This window comes from Erpetoichthys calabaricus, chromosome 8 (genome assembly GCF_900747795.2).
Source record: "Erpetoichthys calabaricus chromosome 8, fErpCal1.3, whole genome shotgun sequence".
Lineage (NCBI taxonomy): Eukaryota > Metazoa > Chordata > Cladistia > Polypteriformes > Polypteridae > Erpetoichthys > Erpetoichthys calabaricus.
Genome location: NC_041401.2, coordinates 9,091,355 through 9,114,245, shown reverse-complemented (window position 1 = coordinate 9,114,245; position 22,891 = coordinate 9,091,355). Strand labels below are relative to the sequence as shown.

The 22,891-nt window shown below is 42.4% G+C and overlaps 1 protein-coding gene across 1 annotated transcript in view; it reads right to left on the bottom strand.

The window, feature by feature from the left end:
* Positions 1-22,891, bottom strand: part of znf804a (zinc finger protein 804A) — a 359,039-nt gene that overhangs the window by 7,966 nt on the left and 328,182 nt on the right. The window contains exon 3 of the mRNA XM_051930612.1: positions 2,276-2,406. Within this exon, the coding sequence (XP_051786572.1) occupies positions 2,276-2,406 (131 nt within the window). The remainder of the gene's footprint in view (positions 1-2,275; positions 2,407-22,891) is intronic.

Here is a 22,891-nt window from a genome sequence, read left to right as displayed (position 1 = left end):
CCTGTCCATCCTCGTCACACCCAATGCAAATTTTAACCCTTAAACTGCTGGAACCATCTATAGTCGGTTCCCAGGGCAATTTTCCAGCATGCTGGAGATGATCAGTCCATACCATACATTCGTTGAGTAGCCAGCTCATGACTACTAGCCGCCCCCCCTAGTGAATCAGCATCACTGTCCCTGGGACTCAGCCACTGCACTAGACTGGCCTGCCAGCATCAGCGTTGGCTTTTGTGTGTTTGCGTGCAGCCAGTTCAAGTGAAGCTGGCGCAGTTGGTGAGTTACTGAATTTCATTAATGGCGTCAGTTGCACCTTCTACATATAATAAAAGATTATTGTTTTTAATAGTTTTTACAGTTCATTGGCAGGGTGTAAAATGATCAGCGTTGCAGTAATTGTGATGCTCTTTGCATGAAAAAGATATGTGATCCATTAAAATTTCAGTTTTTCTTGGTGAATTGTGACATTTCCTTAAAAAGTAGAGCAAAAAAGTATTTGGCATTCAGGGGTGCATTAACCCACCACCAGTATGTGGCAGTTTAAGGGTTAACATCTTTAACTCTGCCACCTCCAGCTCTGTCTCCTGTTTTTTGGTCAGTGCCACTGTCTCCAGCCCATATAACATAGGCGGTGTCACTTATCGTGAGTACAACTTCACACAACATCAGATGCCATCCATAAAGACTTGGCATCGTAAAAAAAATTACCATATCTACTCGCAGATAAGTCAGGGCTTGATTTTACTGTATAATTTCCGGAATTTTATAATTTCGGACATATAGGTTGAATGTGGAAAACTCATGCTATTGGTCCAAGACATTATGATATGCTAGTGCCCACCTGAGAGAGTATCCACGGAGCACACGGCCTTTGTTTTCTATGTATTGTGCCTACATGACCACACGGCAATACCCAAACTATTCCGATGCAACGTTTGCACTGTTTTGTGCTTTTTTTGTATCTCACATCCTCATACACCTTTATCGTAAGAGCATCCCTTATCTACGATGGAGCGTTCGATCAGAAGGAAATATGAAGCTGGTTTTAGATTAGAAGTCGTTGAAGTAGCGAAAGAAATCGGTAACTGCACTGCTGCAACAAAATTTGATGCGTCTGAGAAGCTGATACGAGATTGGAGGAGGCAAGAAGATGTAAAAAAACTAGAAAAATTAAGTGTTGCATTTTTGAACGGGCGTATAAGTCGGGTCTGATTTTATGATCGATTTTTTGGGTTTCAAGACCCGACTTTTACGTGAGTATACTGTATACGGTATCTATGCCAAGACAGAGTACAACTCTACATACCAGTAAAAGGCCAGCCACTCTGTGTTAGATGTCTCTCTAGTGTGTCTGTGTCCTCTATTAAATATCAATACATTGTGGCGGACAGCCCATGAACAGCCGGGATGCCCCTTCTGTATATGGTTCGGGGGAACAGACATAGGCTGCACAATACCCCCTGGCAGCCCCCCTGGGTTGAGGTGGTGCCTTGGACTCCCGCAGGGCTTCAAAGGAGTTGGAGTTGGTTACAGCCCTGTTGGGATCCGAGGGTGCCGCCAGGGAGTGCTGCAACAACTGCTGAGCCTTCTTGGGTGGGTTTCCTGCCACACCCGGAAGTGCTGCCGGACGTAGGTCAAGGAGCACATGGAGCACTTCCGGTGGTGTTATAAAAGGAGCCAGCAGTCGTTACTCGGGGAGCCAGAGTCGGGAGGAGGGAAACAACACTTGCCAGTGAGGAGTGATGGTAAGGAGGAGATTATTTGTGCTTGTGCTTTTTGGTCTTTGTGGGACTGTGTTGTCCCACAGGTGAAGAAAATAAAAGTTTATTTCTTTTACATGTGTGCCTCCCGTGTCTGTCTGTGTCGGGTCGGCACTGGTGAAGCTCTTTTGTCACAACATGTATGCAGTTATCATTTTCCTATAATCCAGGTGTTTATCAATAAATGATATCATTCTGCTTCTTAAAAATAGTTACCTTGATAACTTGTGGAGACCACCTCCGAAAACAGAAAAAGGCAAAGTTAATAATGTAGGAGTCTTACCGAATCATTGGCTTAATTTACTGCTATTGCCGAAGGACAAACTGTTCATTAATTACCAAGTTAAGATGTCTTTTTCAGATCCCACATTATTACGGCATCCTCCTGGGTGGCCACCTTTAATAATTGATTAGTAATCATCAAAAAAATCCTGCAGCGGTACATGTGTGTGTGTCCTCCTCCGCATTGTACATGGCCTCCTTCAAGCACAGCTCTAAACCTGGCCGGTACTCACCACTGGACTTCTTTCCGTTGTTCAGCCAGCTCGTGCAAGCGTCTAAGTGCTTTCTCCTGTTTCCGTTCATCTTTCCTCGATTTGGATGCCACATTTCTTGCAAACTCCCTCTGCTTCAGCTCTTTAAGTCTCTGTGGGAAGAGAAGAGAGTCGCTTTATTAGCAACCCGAGGCTCGTCAGCTCGGTAGTGGCAGCAGGGGATGGGCCTAAAGATGACAGACTACCGAGCTTACCATCCATTGATTCCTGAGCAATCTGGTCAGTGAACTAATGAAGTTACTGATGACTGACCTGTGAGCCCACAGCAATCAGCTCAGTCAGCTAACATCGGGACAGTGACGTCACCGTCCCTTTACTGCAAGGGATTGCAGTCACATGGACAGACCCTTATGGGACAGGATTTGTAACATGGGTACCTGGTTTTATTTCTGTCTTTTTAGAGACATTTGGATGTAGTAGTAGGAGGATGTACCGTGTTAGGCATTATGGGTTGTTATGGTATATAAAATCTACAAATTCAGTCAGTCAATCATTATCAAACCCGCTATATCCTAACTACACGGTCACAGGGGTCTTCTGCTGGAGCCAATCTCAGCCAACACAGTGAGCAAGGCAGGAACAAAGGGCGCCAGTTCGCCGCAGGGCACACACACCCACACACACCAAGCACACACTAGGGACAATTTAGGATCGCCAATCCACCTAACCTGCATGTCTTTGGACTGTGGGAGGAAACCGGAGCACCCGGAGGAAACCCACGCAGACATGGAGAGAACATGCAAACTCCACGCAGGGAGGCAGCGCTACCACTGCGCCACCATGCCACTCAAATCTATAAATTATTCTCTATATTTTTATTATATTTTGCTCAATCCCAAGAAGATGAATTCAGATACAGGACACTTGTATAGGCATCTATACTAATAAAAGGCAAAGCCCTCTCTGACTGACTGACTGACTGACTGACTGACTGACTGACTCACTCACTCACTCACTCACTCACTCACTGACTGACTCACTCATCACTAATTCTCCAACTTCCCGTGTAGGTAGAAGGCTGAAATTTCATTTCGAAATTCTGCGCGTAATGGTCATAACTGGAACCTGTTTTTTGTCCATATACTCTAATGGAGGAGGCGGAGTCACGTATCGCGTCATCACGCCTCCTACGTAATCACGTGAACTGAAAACAAGGAAGAGATTTACAGCACGAGTCAAACGTAGGAACGAAGGTAAATGACGTTAATTGTTGAGTGTCTTTTAATACTATGTAAGCATACATATTAACACATGTGCAATTAAATGTGTGCATTTACGGGGTGACTCCTCAGGCTTAAAAGCTCGCCTTTTATTAACCCCTTAACCGCCCTCTGCCGGATATATCCGGCATCGTTGTTTTATTGCTAACGCCATACTGCCGGAATTATCCGGCACATTTGCCTATGGTTATATGAATGCCTGGCACGTAGTATAACTGACGGTTTGGCGTGGGTATTATTACTACATTGTATTTCGACAACTCTGTGGTTGTTTTGGCCGGTCATGTGACGTGATTCGGAAGTGAAAATGGCAAAATGTAAACTGACTTCAAGTGAGACTTTGCAGGCGATTTTGGACAATTCTGATCATGATTGTAGCAGTTCTGAAGAAGATTTTAGCGACAATGATGAGCAGCAACGTGCGCTGCATGATACTGTGAATGAAGACGCATCGGATGATGGCAATGAGTGGGTGTATCCCCAGCATCTCAACTGGACTGCTGCCCGAGGTGAACTACCTTTTCTGCATCCGTTTGAGGCAACCTGTGGCTTTACTGTTGATGTAAACAATTACACTGCTGAGCAGTTTTATGAGCTGTTTGTGTCACCTGATTTGATCAGACATTTTGTTCATCAGACAAATCTGTATGCAGCACAGTTTATTGAGAAAAATCCCAATTTACCTCCACATTCCCGTGTTCGTGCTTGGGTAGACACTGATGAAAACGAAATGAAAAAATTCATTGGGATTTTGATGTTGATGGGAATAATCAGATAACCAGATATTGAGATGTACTGGTCTACAGATCCTATGTATGCAACACCTATTTTTGCAGCTATCATGAAACGTAACCGATTCTCTTTGCTGCTGAAATTCTTTCATTTGAATGACAACAGAAATGAGCCAGATAAGAAAGATCCAAACCGTGACCGCTTGTTCAAGCTACATCCTTTGATTGACCATTTATTTGAAACATTTCAGTTGCCCTACATGCCAGGACCGTCAGTTGCAGTTGATGAAAGTTTATTTTTGTGGAAGGGCCGCTTACAGTTTCGACAGTATCTACCATTGAAAGGGCACGGTTTGTATTCAAGATGTTTTGCTTAGCTGAGAATTCAGGTTACATTTATAGATTTCGTGTATACACTGGCAAAGAGGATCCTATGAGTAGTATTTCAGTAGTGTTGCCAGATGAATGTAAGGACTTTGGACTTTCAGAGAAAATTGTTGTGTACCTTGCCCTACCACTATTGGACAATGGGTACACCATTTGGATGGATAACTGGTACTCCAGTTGTATGTGTTTGCCCATTTCTAGAACTTGCACAACATTTAGTGGTCAATACTGCTTGAATAAATGTAAAAAAGTAAAAAAACGAAAATTGTTCAGATTTCGCCTGGCGTGGGGAATATTTAGGGAGTTGGCGGTTAAAGGGTTAAAAAGGTAAATGCAAACTGTTTTCATTCTGAAGGGCACAAACCACGTTAGATTTCAGCCGTTAAAAGCGCAAAAATGTCGGTACACCAGATAAATAAGCGCAACATATTATCAGTTGTATTGTATGCTTACAATACATATAGAAATGTGTTAATCGTTAACTAATATTATGGGCTGGTGTTTTTTGACTCGCGCCTTGATTTAAATGATTGCATGTCTTGGTGGGTTTGCGTAGCTTATTGTCAATATCTTTACACCTCTTTTTAAGACTTAATTTAAAAAGGTTTTCTTTTTTCTTAATTAAAATTTAAAAGCAATACTTCACTGCTGCGAAGCCCCTCTAGCGCTGACGTCCGAGGTTCGATTACGGTAAGCGAGTGCAGTGCGTTACCTGGTAGGTAACCACCCACTCACTTCACTCCCTTACGGGAATCGAACCTCGGACGTCAGCGCTAGAGGCAAAGCCCCTAAAATTGCGCCACGGCGTGTGGTTTGTTTATTTGACAGCATGTAGATCGGGGTAATTACATTCACGGCATTCGTAGTCTGATTCACAATCTGATTGTATGGGTGGTTACCTACCAGGTATATAAAAGGATATATCCTCGTCCCTTAAACCTCACTTTTACAACAGTTGTTCACAACATAGTGCTAAATTGGTTTTACAGCCTGGGAAAGGAAGACATGCCGAAACCTAATGTAACATTAAAAAACTTTTGGGGAGTAAAATATCCATCCAAAATATTGACAGCCAGTCAATCAGGTGCATACAACAATCATGTGTTGTGAAACCATGGCATGAAATTTTATAATAAATATGCCTCATCTGAAAGCAGCATCAGAAGAGAAATAGTGACGATGGAAGAGCGACGTCAGAAGAGAAAACAAAGACACGTGAGGCCAGTTTTCATCCGATCATCAGTTAACGGCATTTTCATAAACATTGATTGCTAAATTAAACGTCCCCCTGGGACATTCATCCTTGACATCACTGATTTCTTTCAGTAAGCTTTTACAAGACTAGTTATCCAGGCTTTACTGTCGATCTTATTTTCTATTACTTATTATTGTTCTTTAATAAAGTTTAACTTGTTCTTTCTATGCTTTGTCTTCATGTCCCAGAATGATTGAAGTAATAAGGTAGATTTCTTTGAGCACTTGGTGCAGCCGGAGCTTTGCCATATGCTCTGTGCTGTGAGGTTTGTTAAGGCTGAGGGTGAGAGCTCCACCCAATAGTAGGGAACAGGACATTCTGGATTGATAAATGACCGATAGTCAAGAGTGCTGAACCTTTGTATGCTTAAATGTATTCTTGTAGACCAACAGTAATATTTAGGACTGAGATATCATTAAGACATCGTATGTTGTTTGTGCTAATAATAAGTAAGTCTGTTGAAGTGTTGAGAGTGTGACAGGCCTGTGTTATTCCTAAGGCACTTGTGTGGTTTAAAGTGCCAGAGGTTAATCAGCTGTGTGTGTGTAATTTATGGGGCGCTGGTGTGGTTAGGGTCTGAGTGTACAGTATGTGTATATCTATGTATGTGTGTGTTATTATTTAGGGTGCGGGAGTAGCCAATCCAATAATGAACCTGATAAATGTAAGGGGTAAACAGACGATACCACATGGGTGCAATGAGAAGTGAAGCAAAATGACACTTTTAATTGGGTTTGGCTTCACCTCACATTGCAAGACATTTGGATGGAACTTCAGGGTCCTTACAACATTCACAATCTTGACAAAAAAGCGCATTTACGATTGAAAATTTTGTTAGGTTACCAGAAAGGACATGACACCCCTTCTACTGCGCATACATTTTATTTTCATGATACTAGGGGGCTCTGCCCCCTGCTCGCTTTACTCGCCAACCCCCGTGTATCGGTAACTGGATATAAAATTTAAACAGATTGTCATTTTCATGGGAATTGTTACACATGCATAATAGAACTAACTATTTGATATTACAGCGAGTAATTAACCATAGTAAAAAATAGTACAACATAATAAATCGAAAAAAAATTATGTTTCACGTTACATTAGAGTTTTTCGTTGAGTTATACGATTTTGTTCTGTTTAACTTTGAAATTAACACGCAGATACTTTTTAAACTTATAGGCTGCTGTCAATCATGGAGAATCCACTGGAGCCAGTAAACAGGATCATCTCCAGACAGAGGAGCAGCTTCAGCGACAGACTGCTGTCACCGTCCTGCTCCACTGACAGACTGAGGAGATCGTTCCTCCACCACACTATGCGACTCTTCAATTCCACCCGGGGGGATAAACGGTAAAATTATACAAAGTTATTGTCTGTCTGTTATACCTGCATTGTTATCACTCTTAAATTTATAATTGTTATTATCAGTATGCTGCTGCTGGAGTATGTTAATTTCCCATTGGGATTAATAAAGTATCTATCTATCTATCTATCTATCTATCTATCTATCTATCTATCTATCTATCTATCTATCTATCTATCTATCTATCTATCTATCTATCTATCTATCTATCTATCTATCTATCTTTTATTGCAACACTTCAGTAAAAACAATATTTGGAATTAACTTTTCGTCAATATCGCACTGAATTTTGATTCCGTGTTTGGATTTATATCGTGAAAATGCAACATATAACTGCCCATGTGTGAATATCGTTTCTTTCCCTCTAATAAAAAAAACAACTTTTTACATTACAGTGAGTAATTAACCATAATAAAAAATAGTAAAACGTAATAAATTGAAAGAAAATTATGTTTCATGTTGTGTTAGAGGTTTTCGTTGAGTTATACATTTTTGTTCTGTTTGGCTTTGAAATTAACATGCAAATTTCACTTACACTTTTACTGTAAAACTTACACTTTTACTGTAAAACTTCAGTAAAAACATATGCCAAACAACAAATCTTTTAATTCTCGCAGATACGCCTCTTCATTGTGAAGAAACACTACTTTTCCGTGATGGCAACACGAATGAGTCGATCTACAAGTCTCCGAAGTTTAAAGCCAAACAATATCTACATACTTCTGTCATATCACCTTTGTTCATATATTCGATCTCTTTTCGCTGTTCCATTATTTCACGAGTAATGATTTCCGTTTGTTTGCGCTAATGCGATCTTTACTATCATTTTATTGAGACTTTCGAATTTTAGTACTTTCATAATCTCTAACCTGCTCTGCATGTGTATCGCGCCAACGTTTTTTCAACCTCTTTACGATGTTCTACTTTGTCATCTACTCTTTGTCTTTTATTTCTGCCACTGCTTGGATCTGCTAGGTTTTCAATTCCACTTGGTCCAGGCTGTTTATTACTTTCCTTATTTTCTGAATTTGCACTTAGATTATTATTGTTCTTTTTTTGTATTCTTTTCTCTCCAACACTTTTGGCTCTCTTTTCGACGCACTGCCTTTTCTTCTTTGCTTAGTCGTTGACATGTCATCTAGAACGTATAGAATTATTGTCCAGAAATGGACTATTACAAATGAAACAAATAGATTGTATGTATAACAATATTGTCCAGAAAAGCTTCTTTAAAGGATGAAACGGAGGACTTTTCATAAACGACTTAAAGTGTGGAAAACGTAAAAATTTATCAGAGCTGAGAGCGCAGGAAGTGCATCTGACAAAAGCATTCACACGAACGAGAGGTGAGAGGACCGCGTGTGTGGTTCAATATGGTTGAAAGGAGGGTGCGACTTGAAAAAATCTCCTAGCAAAAGTCTCGTCTTGCAGGACTTGAAATTATCTCTTTAAAAAAAGTCTCGTCCCAGGATTTCCTTTTATAATAGAGAGATAACAAATCATAATCAAGCCAAAAAAATTAAAAAATTTGGATGTGAGTGTCAGTAGGTTTGGACTCAGATTCTCAAACCCTGAGCCTTCATAAATGAGAAAGGCTATCCTTATTTTATATATCACCTTTCACAGTGAGCCCATAACATGAAATTAACTTTCACTTCACCCTCAACTAATGAAACATAATGTCTTTATTTTATATAGCGCCTTTCATAGTGACACCATTACGTGAACTTAATGTTCATTTTGACCAAATGCCAATGAATTAGTAAAACCTGCTAAGGGATAGTCAGAGCCTCAAAACCTGAACCACCACAAATTAGAAAAGCTACCTTTACTTTATATAGTGCCTTTCATAGTGAGCTTATTACATAAAATGAAAGTCACATTCGGACTGAAAAGCACATGAAGCCTGCTGAGTGACATTCAGGTACTTCAAAGACCTTTCACTTGACCCTCAACTGTGAAACAATCTGTCTTTATTTTATATAGCGCCTTCCATGGTGAGCATGTTACATGATTTTAATATTACATTTTGATTGAATAGCAATGAGCTAATGAAAGACTATGATGGACTGTGATGTTTGCTGATGACATTGTGATCTGTAGCGAGAGTAGGGAGCAGGTTGAGGAGACCCTGGAGAGTTGGAGGTTTAAACTAGAGAGGAGAGGAATGAAGGTCAGTAGGACCACCGAGACAGAATACATGTGTGTGAATGAGAGGGAGGTCAGTGGAATGGTGAGGATGCAGGGAGTAGAGTTGGCGAAGGTGGAGAAGTTTAAATACTTGGGATCAACAGTACAGAGTAATGGGGATTGGGGAAGAGAGGTGAAAAAGAGAGTGCAAGCAGGGTGGAATGAGTGGAGAAGAGTGTCAGGAGTGATTTGTGACAGACGGGTATCAGTAAGAGTGAAAGGGAAGGTCTACAGGACGGTAGTGAGACCAGCTGTGTTATATGGGCTGGAGATGGTGGCACTGACCAGAAAGCAGGAGACAGAGCTGGAGGTGGCAGAGTTAAAGATGTTAATATTTGCATTGGGTGTGACGAGGATGGACAGGATTAGAAATGAGGACATTAGAAGATTTGCTCAGGTTGGACAGTTGGGAGACAAAGTCAGAGAGAAACATTTGTTGCTTTACTTTTCCAATTTAGAGTTTAACATTTATTGGAATATGTCTTTTAAATACCCTGGTATATGGATTTAGTTTTAGGGAGCAATGTTATGGATTATGTACTTACGTATATATAATCTATTAGGGAAGGTCTACAGGATGGTAGTGAGACCAGCTATGTTATATGGGTTGGAGATGGTGGCACTGACCAGAAAGCAGGAAAAAGAGCTGGAGGTGGCAGAGTTAAAGATGTTAAGATTTGCATTGGGTGTGATGAGGCTGGACAGGATTAGAAATGAGGACATTAGAGGGTCAGCTCAGGTTGGACAGTTGAGAGACAAAGTCAGAGAGGTGAGATTGCGTTGGTTTGGACATGTACAGAGGAGAGATGAGGGGTTTATTGGGAGAAGGGTGCTAAGGATAGAGCTGCCAGGGAAGAGGAGGATAGGAAGGCCTAAGAGAAGGTTTAGGGATGTGGTGAGAGAGGACATGCAGGTGATGGGTGTGACAGAGCAAGATGATGAAGACAGGAAGATATGGAAGAAGATGATCTGCTGTGGCGACACCTAGCAGGAGTAGCAGAAAGAAGAAGAAGAAGCAAGGTGCTAATTAAGTCTCCTTAGTGGTATGTTATATTACATTTTGACTCCAAGGCAAATAAAGCCTGCCGAGTGATATTCAGATCCTCAAAACCCAGGCCATCACAAATCAAAAAATTCAGACATGAGCTTCAGTAGGCTTTGCGCCCTCAGACACCCAGTGTCCCAAATTATTTTATAACATTTCAGTCATTATTTACTGCTCTGATGCTGATCTTTCTGATCCTAAAAAGGTCATTAATATCAGTTGGCTAGATTACTGTAACGCACTCCTGTTAGGACCAACCAAGAAAGACATCAATCAGTTACAATGAGTGCAGAATGGAGCTGCCAGAATCTTAACTAAGAAATGAAAATCTGAGCACATTACCTCAGTCTTAGCGTCACTACACTGGTTACCTGTGCCATTTAGAATTGACTTTAAAATACTGCTAATCTGCAGTAATATGCCCGGGGTTTGTTTCCTGCCTTGCGCCTTGTGTTGGCTGCGGGACTGGCTCCAGCAGACCCCCGTGACCCTGTAGTTAGGATATAACGGGATGGATAATGGATGGATGGATACTGCTAATGGTTTACAAAGCCTTCAATAATCTGATCCATCTTATGTCTCTGAATGGCTTGCATCTTACTCTCCAAATCATAATTAAAGACAATACTCATCCTCAACACACGCTTTTCATGCTGCTTCCCTTGGGGAGGTGCTACAGGAGTGTGCAATCACGCACCACGAGACTGACGCATAGTTTTTTTCCATAAGCAATCAGACTCCTCAACAATGCTAAAAGTTAAAGTCAATCCAAACCACAACTCATAGCCTTAGTCAATAAGTGGACGCTTCAGGGCACTGTTGCCCCGTGAAACCCAACAGACAGATGCAGACACTGGTTTAAAAGCACCCAGAAGTATTTTAATTTTCTTCTTCAAAGTGCCCAAAAGCACATCCACCATCATTAACAAGTAAATCACTATAATAATCCCACAATATGAAACGCAATAATTCTCCTCCTCTCCTCCCAGCAGCTCCGTCACACTCCCTCCCAACTCCGGCTCTGCTTGCTGGGTCTCCCATAGTCCTTTATATAGTCCTTGACCCGGAAGTGCTCCTGTCCTTCTGTCCATGTGATTTAATCAGGGTCAGATGAAGACTTGTATTTTTGTTCTGCCCGGAAGAACAGGATGGTCCAGATCTAATTATGCAACTGTTCGACTGACAACCGTCTCCCTGCCGTTTTGGAAAGCAGGGCAGGTGCTGCCATCTATCGGCAACAAAAAGAATTTTAAGTGAAATCTCAATGTGCGGGCAGCACGGTGGCGCAGTGGAAGCGCTGCTGCCTCGCAGTAAGGAGACCTGGGTTCGCTTCCCGGGAGTGGAGTTTGCATGTTCTCCCTGTGTCTGTGTGGGTTTCCTCCGGGCGCTCCGGTTATCTCTCACAGTCCAAAGACATGCTGGTTAGGTGGATTGGCAATTCTGAATTGGCCCTAGTGTGTGCTTGGTGTGTGCTTGGTGTGTTTGTGTGTGTCCTGCGGTGGGTTGGCAGGATTGCAGGATTGGTTCCTGCCTTGTGCCCTGTGTTGGCTGGGATTAGCTCCAGCAGACCCCCGTGACCTTGTGTTCAGATTCAGCGGGTTGGAAAATGGATGGATCTCTATGTGCAGGGCAGGTGGTGTGAATTCTCTATGTAATAAACTTAAGTTACAGTGTAATGAAAATTGCATAATTAGATCTGGACCACCTTATACTTCTGTTCTTCCGTCCCCGTGACTTGGGAGTACTTCCGGGCTATAGGGATCCCAGCGTCTCCCTTCAGCATCACACAGTGGCACCCACGGCACCCAGCAGGGCTGTGAAGCCGAACTCCATCTCCCATGGTGCACTGCGGGAGTCCGGGGCTCCTCTATGCTGCAGGGGAGACGCCATCTAGCATCCTGGATATGTCGGCCGGGATGAGCTGCCGGCCGTCTATCACAGCCTCATAAATGGTACTGACTGCTGGGGATTGTCATCAGGCACTGTCCACCTTATTTTGTATTCTTACAATTGTAATCGCTGTTTGTTTTTATACTTCTTTTGTCTTTCTGTCTTTGTATATGAAGGTGAGCAAGAAAAGTAAGTATTTCATTACATGGTGTTTTTACTGTGTATCCTCTTTAATAAAATCCCTGTGTGCGTCCATGTGTCCGTGTGTGTGTGTGTCTTCTGGTGAAGTGCGCATGCGCGGGGCACGGTACGACGCTTCAAAGGCCGCCTGACGCGTCACACAAGACAGAGAGGGCGGGACCTGTAAAATATCGCGCGGCCGATCCAATCGGATTTCGGTAAATGAGGTAAGACCTAAAACATAACGCACGAAAAATCCAATCAGGTACTGAGACGCGGAGACCAGCTTCCCTAAAGAGGTTTGTTTGTCGTGAAAGTGTTCACTCTGAGGATGTCAGATTTGAGATTAACAAACTTGGCCCGGTAAAGTGTAAAGTGTTTACACGAGTGTTCACGAATTTTCATGATATTACAATAGGATGACTTTTAAAAGTAGATTTATTTTCATGCACATAAAATCCGTTGCTGGGGAGACGCCACACATACAATAATCAGCTGCACGCCAGCACAGATTAAAATACTTGCTGGAGAGACGTATTACTGTGAGAGAAAATTAAAGGCACACAATACAGTGACGCATATTACAGCCACATACAAGCCAGGATTACTGTAACAGAAAATAGACGGTCCTTTGCCATTTAATATAGACTGTTCCTACTAATGTTTATGCACTACTATTCTAGTGCCCGTTATTGTAACGGGCTTAATGTCTAGTATGACAATAAACTTTTTATATCTTAGATCTTCAAATGAGGGTCTGCTTAGAATTCCAAGAGCTAAACTTAAAAGAAGTGGCGAGGCGGGCGGCCTTCTGCTGTTATGCACCTCAAATCTGGAATAGCTGACCGATAGAAATTCACCAGGCTGATACAGTGGAGCATATTAAAAAACTGATAAAAACTCATTACTGTAACACGGCTTTCTCAGACCTTCATTTTAGTGTGACCCTGATATTCTGTATATTGTAAAAATGAATTGACTCAACACACTTAAAAAAGGTTTGGGGCAGCCACCCGTATATTATTCCTAGCTGCAAAAGAGTCTTTTTAAATATAGAGATGTTCTCTATACCGAGTCCAAAACAGAACTGATGATGGTTTGTCAAAATGGTGGTTTTAAGGGATAGGACAGGAAGTGATGTAAGGGAACCGGAAGTGATGTTCTTCATTATTCAAAGTAGATGTCGGAAGTGATAATTTTCTAGGCGCCGGAACTGGAAGTGATGTCTTCTGTTCTAAATCAGACAGGTTTTCCCGCGGCTGGTCTGCAGAGATAACAGGAGAAAGTTTAGTGCACCCCGCCACCCCCTGGCCTGGCATGGAATTACCTTTACTTGGTCCAAACAACATCTTCCTAGTTGCACGTGTGTGACAATATGTATTGAATTATCATTATCATTCATGGCTCCGCAGTCTGTACTAACCCCTACGTTTCTCTGCTGTTCTTTTTCCGGTTTTCTGTGGTGTTGATCTGCACCCCCACCACCTGATCAGGGCACCATGCAGTCCCTCCATTGATGTATTGAAGGCCAGAGGTCCACGTGACCGTCATCATCAAGTTCTTCCACGTGAACCCTGAATACCCTGAGGACTGATTGTGAGGTCATTGATGTTAGGGGGGCTGGGTGGTCTCGTGGCCTTGGTACCCCTGCAAATTTTGTTTTGTTTTTTTCCTCCAGCCGTCTGGAGATTTTTTTTTTTTGTTTTTTCTGTACTCCCCGGCCATCAGACTTTACTTTTATTCTATGTTAATTAGTGTTGCCTAATTTTATTTTTATATTTTGTCTTTTTTTTTTCGTTCTTCATCCTGTAAAGCACTTTGAGCGACATGATTTGTATGACAATGTGCTATGGAGGGCAGCATGGTGGTGCAGTGGGTAGCACTGCTGCCTTGCAGTTAGGAGACCCGAGTTCGCTTCCCGGGTCCTCCCTGCGTGGAGTTTGCATGTTCTCCCCGTGTCTGCGTGGGTTTCCTCCGGGCGCTCCTATTTCCTACCGCAGTCCAAAGACATGCAGGTTAGGTGGATTGGCGATTCTAAATTGGCCCTGGTGTGTGGGTGTGTTTGTGTGTGTCCTGTGGTGGGTTGGCACCCTGCCTGGGATTGGTTCCTGCCTTGTGCCCTGTGTTGGCTGGGATTGGCTCCAGCAGACCCCCATGACCCTGTGTTCGGATTCAGCAGGTTGGAAAATGGATGGATGGATGGATGTGCTATGGAAATAAATATTGTTGTTGATGGTGCAGACCATCTTCTAACTGTCTGTTACCCCTGACCCTGCTTTTAACTCAAGTCATCACTCCCTCAGGCATATCCCAGATAATCCTCACACACTTCTCTGGTCCTCCTTTCTCTCTCACGCACCTCCAGACCTCTTGACGTCTCATGCAGACCTTTCTGTTTTTCTCAATAATGACATGACATACATCTCTCTATTGTAATAAAAAAAAATCTTGGGACGAGACGTGACTTTCTTAGAGAGATAATTTCACATCCCGCGAGACGAGACTTTGTGCCAAGAGATTTAACCAGGCCCGGGGCCGGAAATAAAAGATAAAGAGTAGATGACAAAGTGGAGCGTCGTAAAGGATTTAAAACCTTTGGCGCAGTACACGTGCTGGGCAGGTTAGAGTTTATGAAAGAACGAAAATTCGAAAGTCTCCAAAAAGACTAGATAGTAAAGATCGCATTAGCACAAACAAATGGAAATTATTACTCGGTGAAATAACGGAATAGCGAAAAGAGATCGAATATATTGTTCGGATTTAAACTTTTAAGTTGGAGATCGTTTAATTCATGTTGCCATCAGGTAAAGGAATGTTTCTTCCCAATGAAGAGGCGTATCTGCGAGAATTAAAAGATTGTTTTTTTGGTGAAAGTGAAATCCACATATGTGAGCGGCAGAGATGTGGAGTGGCTGGGGCGTAGTGAAGTAGCGATCAGGGGGTGAAGCCCCCTAGTAAATAATTAAAGATATAAAGATTTGTCAACACCCATAATTCACCTCACAGACAAATCTGAATAGCTGGACCTGGACAGGCCTCATAGTGAACTGCCATCATGTCCAGTGTTGGTTCCTCCCTCAAACCCAAAGCTGATTGGACAGGCTTCACATCAACCCACCCCACGGAGGTCCTAAGGGGGATTTCTTTATCAAGTGCCTTCAGATTAGCAAACAGATCCCTTATTTAATGCTAAATCCTAATTCATGCCATCTATCTTCAAATAACCCAGTATGGGGTCTTCATCATCCAGAACTGGTAAATGTAAAATATGAAGCTAACTGTGTAAAAATAAAGAAGTTACAAAATAAAGTGTGAAGGTTTTTAAATAGTAACACAATGTCAGAGCCCTCAAAACCTTCATCTATGTGTGATTAAAAAAAAAATAAAAAAAAAAAAAAAAGCCCAAAGACAAGCTGGTGTGTGGGCAGAGCGCGATGACAGGAATAGGGGAGCGATGTGACGGCAGCTTCGACACTCACTTGACATTTGGGTTTCAAGCTGCTCTGCTCTGTCCATCCCTGAACGTTCGGCTGCCCTCCCAATCCCTTGGCGGCCTCATTTACACGATTGCCGCCGTCTATTCATAGGCCAGTCACAGATCCACATGGCTCTAGGCTCTCGTTTAAAAATAACAGCGCTGGCTCATTGTGGATCAGTTCAGAAAATAGTTAGACTTGACTGGAACGCTCAAGGTAATTATAAGTGGGCATAGTTAGGGTTAGTGCTGGCTGGCACAACAGCTGGTGCTGCAACAGCCCTGAGATCTGATCCTGGGCCTGGTCACATGCTGTACTGTCTATGAGTGCCGGTCTGCATGTGTAGATTTTTCTCCATGTACTCTGGCATGGGTTGGCACGACTGCATCCAACAAATGATGACAAAGATATTTATTAAACTATGGACGTAAATCCCTCGTCACAAATGGTTATTAATGTGTTTATTACTGGTGACGTGGCTTAATTTAAAATGCTTGTGTAGACAATTTGAGAGGATTAGTGAGATTCAAATTATAAAGTACCTGAGTATTAAGATGGATTTGAAATTGTTAAAGTGGATAAATCACCTTAGTTATGGTATACTGTCTGAGGGCACCTGGGCACCTTACCTGTTCTGATGTAGACAGATAAATAGAGAGATGTGAAAGACACTATATAAGATAGATAGATAGATAGATAGATAGATAGATAGATAGATAGATAGATAGATAGATAGATAGATAGATAGATAGATAGATAGATAGATAGATAGATAGATAGATAGATAGATATGAAAGGCACTATATAAGATAGATAGATAGATAGATAGATAGATAGATAGATAGATAGATAGATAGATAGATAGATAGATAGATAGATAGATAGATAGATAGATAGATAGATAGATAGATAGATAGATAGATAGATGAAAGGCACTATATGATAGATATATAATAGATATTATATTCCCTTTTGAATGGAATTTGTAAAAACAGTCCTAATGTTTGTGATGTACCATATGTTGGAATGAAAAATACAATACATGCTATTACTGCATGCATTACAAAATCCATTTCATCAGATGGTAAATTTCAAATGTTAATGCAGAATAGATAGATAGATAGATAGATAGATAGATAGATAGATAGATAGATAGATAGATAGATAGATAGATAGATAGATAGATAGATAGATAGATAGATAGATAGATAGATAGATAGATAGATAGATAGATAGATAGATAGATAGATAGATAGATAGATAGATGAAAGGCACTATATAAGTGGTGTAGATTCTAACAATTCCTAATTTGTTCAACACTTTCCAGCCAGGCAAATCCAGCCCAAGAGTTGATTGTTTGATCTTAAAAGACGTCACCAAGAGCCCCAAAAAAATTTATCAGGGTATTTTCAGGTAACTCTTGCAATAGTTGGTGTCAAAGTGCATGCATCTGCATTTATGATGGGTTAAATTTGACCGGCAGGCACATTGTGCCAAGAAGACGCTATTTCTACCCTAAAGGACTACAGTTGGCCATTAAAGGATGACATCTCCTCATACCAGCTGTGAAGCATGGTGGTGAAAATGCTTTGGTTTGGGGTTGCTTTGGTGCTTCAGGCAGCTTGCAGTCATCGAGTCATCTATGAATTCTGAATGAGATCAGGAGAATGTGAGGCCATCTGCTCAAAAGTTGAAGGTGGCTCAGAAATAGACCTCTCAAGATGGTCATAATCTGAAACACATTAGCAAATCCACTAAAGAATGGCTCAAAAAGAAGAAATGGAGGATTATGGGACAGGCCTAGTCCAAGCCCTGCTTTGAATTCCATTGAAATGTTGTGAATGAGCAGGACATGCAAGAAAACCTCACAAACATCTTGTAACTGGAGGAATTTTGTATGGTGGTCCAAAATTTCCGCGAGTTGATTTCATAGGCTGGTGGGCAGTTCTGCAAAACACCTACAAGAAGTCATTTCTGCTAAACAGGACGATAATAGCTTTATAGAGATTGAAGATAGATAGATCTGGCTGCAGATTTGAGATTCTCAATGTTCTGAAGTAGAAGGACAGAGAGATGGGTAATGTATTGGAATTTATTTATTGGCACCCAAGGACATCATTTGATTGTAATGGCATGATTTTAGGAGTGTATTTATGTACTGAATGCATGGTTTGATAGATAGATAGATAGATAGATAGATAGATAGATAGATAGATAGATAGATAGATAGATAGATAGATAGATAGATAGATAGATAGATAGATAGATAGATAGATAGATAGATAGATAGATAGATATGAAAGGCACTATATAATAGATAGATAATAGATATTATATTCCCTTTGGAATTTAATATTGTAAAAGCAGTCCTAAATATTTGTGATGTGCCATCTGTTGGAATAAAAAAATGCAATGCATGTTATTACTACATTAATTACAAAATGCATTCCAATAGATGGTGAACTTCAAACGTTAATGCAAGATAGATAGATAGATAGATAGATAGATAGATAGATAGATAGATAGATAGATAGATAGATAGATAGATAGATAGATAGATAGATAGATAGATAGATAGATAGATAGATAGATAGATAGATAGATGGCCAGCAATTCACCCCAGCCAACACATCCAGGCCGGTAGATGGAGTCCTCCCTGAAACATAGAGGTGCCCCGGATGCCCGCAGGGCATCATAGATAATGGAGTTCGGCTTCACAGCCCTTCATATCCAACCCTCTAATTAGGATATGGCGGGTTGGATAATGGATGGATGGATGGATATTCATGTTTTTTTCTTTATTGCTCTGTCAGACCAGTAGTTTTGGTCCCATTTTTTTTTTTTTTTGTTATTTTTGATTGTGCTCAATTCCCAGTTTATTAAATGTATTAAAGTGACTAAATTTGAACCCAGGACTCTGGCATGGCATTAGTCTAACACACTGAAACCTGCATCTGAAGGCTCCTGTCTTTTAACTCAGCAGCGCCATCTATGGCCCTCCCATTGTAAGCAGTAGGGGATAATAAATTGTAGGCCTGTATTCAGAAGCAACAATAAAAATGTTTAGCCACTTTCCTGAAACGAAATCTGATAATTATGAAGCAGACATTAGGCATTTATTTCCTGTCAGAATATTAAAAATTGTCAAACCAACCATGCGTGCAATGCGAGAACATCATTAAAGGGGTTCCGACTGCGCGTCTCTGTCTTGGCATCAAGTTATTATAATAAGATGAGCCTCTGTAATCAGATGAGACTTGATTAGATAGCCGTGAAAACCCAATTTATAACTGTTAATAGACACAAGGCAGGGATCTATCATTAGAGTGTCAAGCGGAAACGCCCAGATTTTCAGATTCCGAATAATGGGAATGATCTAATTAAGATACTGAAATCTAATTAAGGTGCTAAAAGCGCCTCACGTTGACATTTAGTTCATTGAATTCTTCTGCCGAGCTAATAAAGCACACTGCCATCATACATCCAAAGGCATCACAACCACTCTCAACACTGGCACTGGGTGGCATTGTAGCTTACAGGTTCCTATTTTTGACATACTTTGTCTTTTCCTGCACTGATCAGCTTTGGCATATACTGGGGGTGGCCAAAAAAATGGAAAAACTAACCTAAAGTCACATAATAAGGTGTTGGGTGACCACTAGGTTGGCTTAGGGTGGACACTGTGTCCTTAAGGTGTCAGTCAGTTCATGCCTTGTTGGTGCTGGTGGTCCAATGTTAAGCTGGTGACCAACATTGGGAAAATTGTACAGCTGGCTGACCACACGTGGTCTTTGTTGCTCCGCCTATCCTTATCTGTTGCTATGCAACAGTTCTTCATGACAAGTCTGGAGTGGGGCCCCACCCTTAGCCCATCCTTATGCATATCATTTAATCAGGCCCCTCCTATTCATGTCTGGTGCTATGTAATAGTTATTTTAAGTCCTAATTGGCCTTGGGGCTCCTCCCTTACTCCATTCTCATGCAAACCATTTGCCCCGGCCCCTCATATTCATGTCTGTTGCTATGTGATGTTTACTTATGTCAGAAGTGGGCTGGACATCTGCCCTTTAGCCCGTATTGCTGCATGTCATTTGCACCTCCTGTCTGTGTCTGTTCCTAACATGTGATCACAGGGTTGGTCTAGCACTCTGCCCTTTGCCCCTCCTCATATTTATCATCAGCCCCTCCTAACCATATCAGTTGCTATCTAACACTTATTTATGTCAGAACTGGGCTGGGGCAACACCACTCAAGATCCAGGCCTTTAATGACCTCTTGGGCACGAAGGCCATCAGCAGTATGTCTGTCTGCGGAGAGAGTGTCGACCTCGTCATTGAGAGGTTTATTTAACTCGGCAGTGACATTCATGGCTCTGGTGACTCTTCCTATGAAGTATGTAGATGGATTGGGAGAGCATGGGGGGGGTCATGTGGGCGCTGGAAAGGGGTGTGTGGCGCTCCTGATATCTCTGCAAAAGGATGAAGGTCCAAGTCATTAAAGTCCTGATGTTTCTTGTTTGCTAGACATGGACGCTACCCAGTGACCTGAAATGAAGATTGGACTCCTTTGGTACTGTGTCTCTTTGGAGAATCCTTGGGTCCCACTGGTTTGACTTTGTGTTGCTCACAGAGTCCTGAATGATGCACTGCACTGTGAGGGAGTGCCAGTTACTGGACTACGGCCATGTGGCGTAGCTAGGGGGGGCAAGGGGGGACATTTGTCCCCGGGCGCAGCATCCAGGGGGCGCCAAATTTCCCTTCCCCATTACATTTTGGCAAACAGGAGGGGGCGCGATATCTTCAGTTGTGACCGGGAGCTGAAAACCCTCTGTTCCCCGAGGGTGATCCGGCTCATAGGACCCCCATCGTTGAGAACCCGAGTGGCTGGACCAGGCCAAGAGGACACCCACGTAACACCTGGCTGTGGCAGATAGCGGGTGGGACTGAACCGTGTGTCTGCCTGAGGGGTTGCCAACCAGGACCCTGAACTGGTTCTTCGTGTGGTGGGTGTGGCAACACATTGTACCAGTGCATGCCCCCGAACCTGACCTGACCTGTACACCACTAGTCCATCCTTATGCCACAAAAACCACAAGGACTCTTCCTAGAGCTGGCCGGCCATCTAAACTGAGCGATCGGGGGAGAAGGGCCTTAGTCAGGGAGGTGTCCAAGAACCCGATGGTCACTCTGTCAGAGCTCCAGAGGTCCTCTGTGGAGAGAGGAGAACCTTCCAGAAGGACAACCATCTCTGCAGCAATCCACCAATCAGGCCTGTATGGTAGAGTGGCCAGACGGATGCCACTCCTTAGTAAAAGGCACATGGCAGCCTGCCTGGAGTTTGCCAAAAGGCACCTGAAGGACTCTCAGACCATGAGAAAGAAAACTCTCTGGTCTGATGAGACAAAGATTGAACTCTTTGGTGGGAATGCCAGACGTCACGTTTGGGTGAAACCTGGCACCATCCCTACATGGAAGCATGGTGGTGGCAGCATCATGCTGTGGGGATGTTTTTCAGCGGCAGGGACTGGGAGACTAGTCAGGATAAAGGGAAAGATGACTGCAGCAATGTACAGAGACATCCTGGATGAAAGCCTGCTCCAGAGCGCTCTTGACCTCAGGTTCATCTTTCAGCAGGACAACGACCCTAAGCACACAGCCAAGATATCAAAGGAGTGGCTTCAGGACAACTCTGTGAATGTCCTCGAGTGGCCCAGCCAGAGCCCAGACTTGAATCTGATTGAACATCTCTGGAGAGATCTTAAAATGGCTGTGCACCGACGCTTCCCATCCAACCTGATGGAGCTTGAGAGGTGCTGCAAACAGGAATGGGCGAAACTGGCCAAGGATAGGTGTGCCAAGCTTGTGGCATCATATTCAACAAGACTTGAGGCTGGAATTGCTGCCAAAGGTGCATCGACAAAGTATTGAGCAAAGGCTGTGAATACTTATGGACATGGGATTTCTCAGTTTTTTTATTTTTAATAAATTTGCAAAAACCTCAAGTAAACTTTTTTCACATTGTCATTATGGGGTGTTGTGTGCAAAATTCTGAGGACAAAAATGAACTTAATCCATTTTGAAATAAGGCTGTAACATAACAAAATGTGGAAAAAGTGATGTGCTGTAAATACTTTCTGGATGCACTGTATATCAGAAGTTGGCTGGGTCTTTGTCTACAGCCCTTCTTATGCAATGTATTGGCCCCTTCTGTCCATATTTGTAACCATGTAACACTTATTTATGAGTTGATTGTGGCTCCGCCCCTTAGCCCCTCCTCATTTACATATCATTGTCCCTTCCTTTCCATACCTACTGCTATACAGCAATCATTAATGACACAATCATGCTGGGTTACTGCCCTCAGCCTTCATTATGTATACTGTTTGCTCCACCTGTTTGTGTCTGTTGCTATGCAACACTGACTGTATTCTTGACAAGAGTGGGTCTTTAACCTTAGCCCCTTCCTTATACATATCATTCGCCCTGGCCCCATGCCTGGTGCTATACAATGCTTATTTAAGTCAGGATTGGCCCAGTGCTCTACCTGTAGCCCATCCTAATGCATACTATCAGGACCACCTATCCTTAGCTGTTGCTATGCAACAGTTCTTCATGACAGGTCTGGACCGGGACCCCACCCTTAGCCCATCCATTTGATTTGGCCCCTCCCATTTGTGTCTAATGCTCTGCAATGCTTGTTTAGGTTACAATGGGCCTGGGGATCCACCCTTAGTCCATCCCGGCCCCTCTTTTCATGTGTTGCCATGTAATGTTTACTTATGTCAGAAGTGGGCTGGATATCTGCCCTTTAGCCCTTAATGCTGCATGTCATTTGCACCTC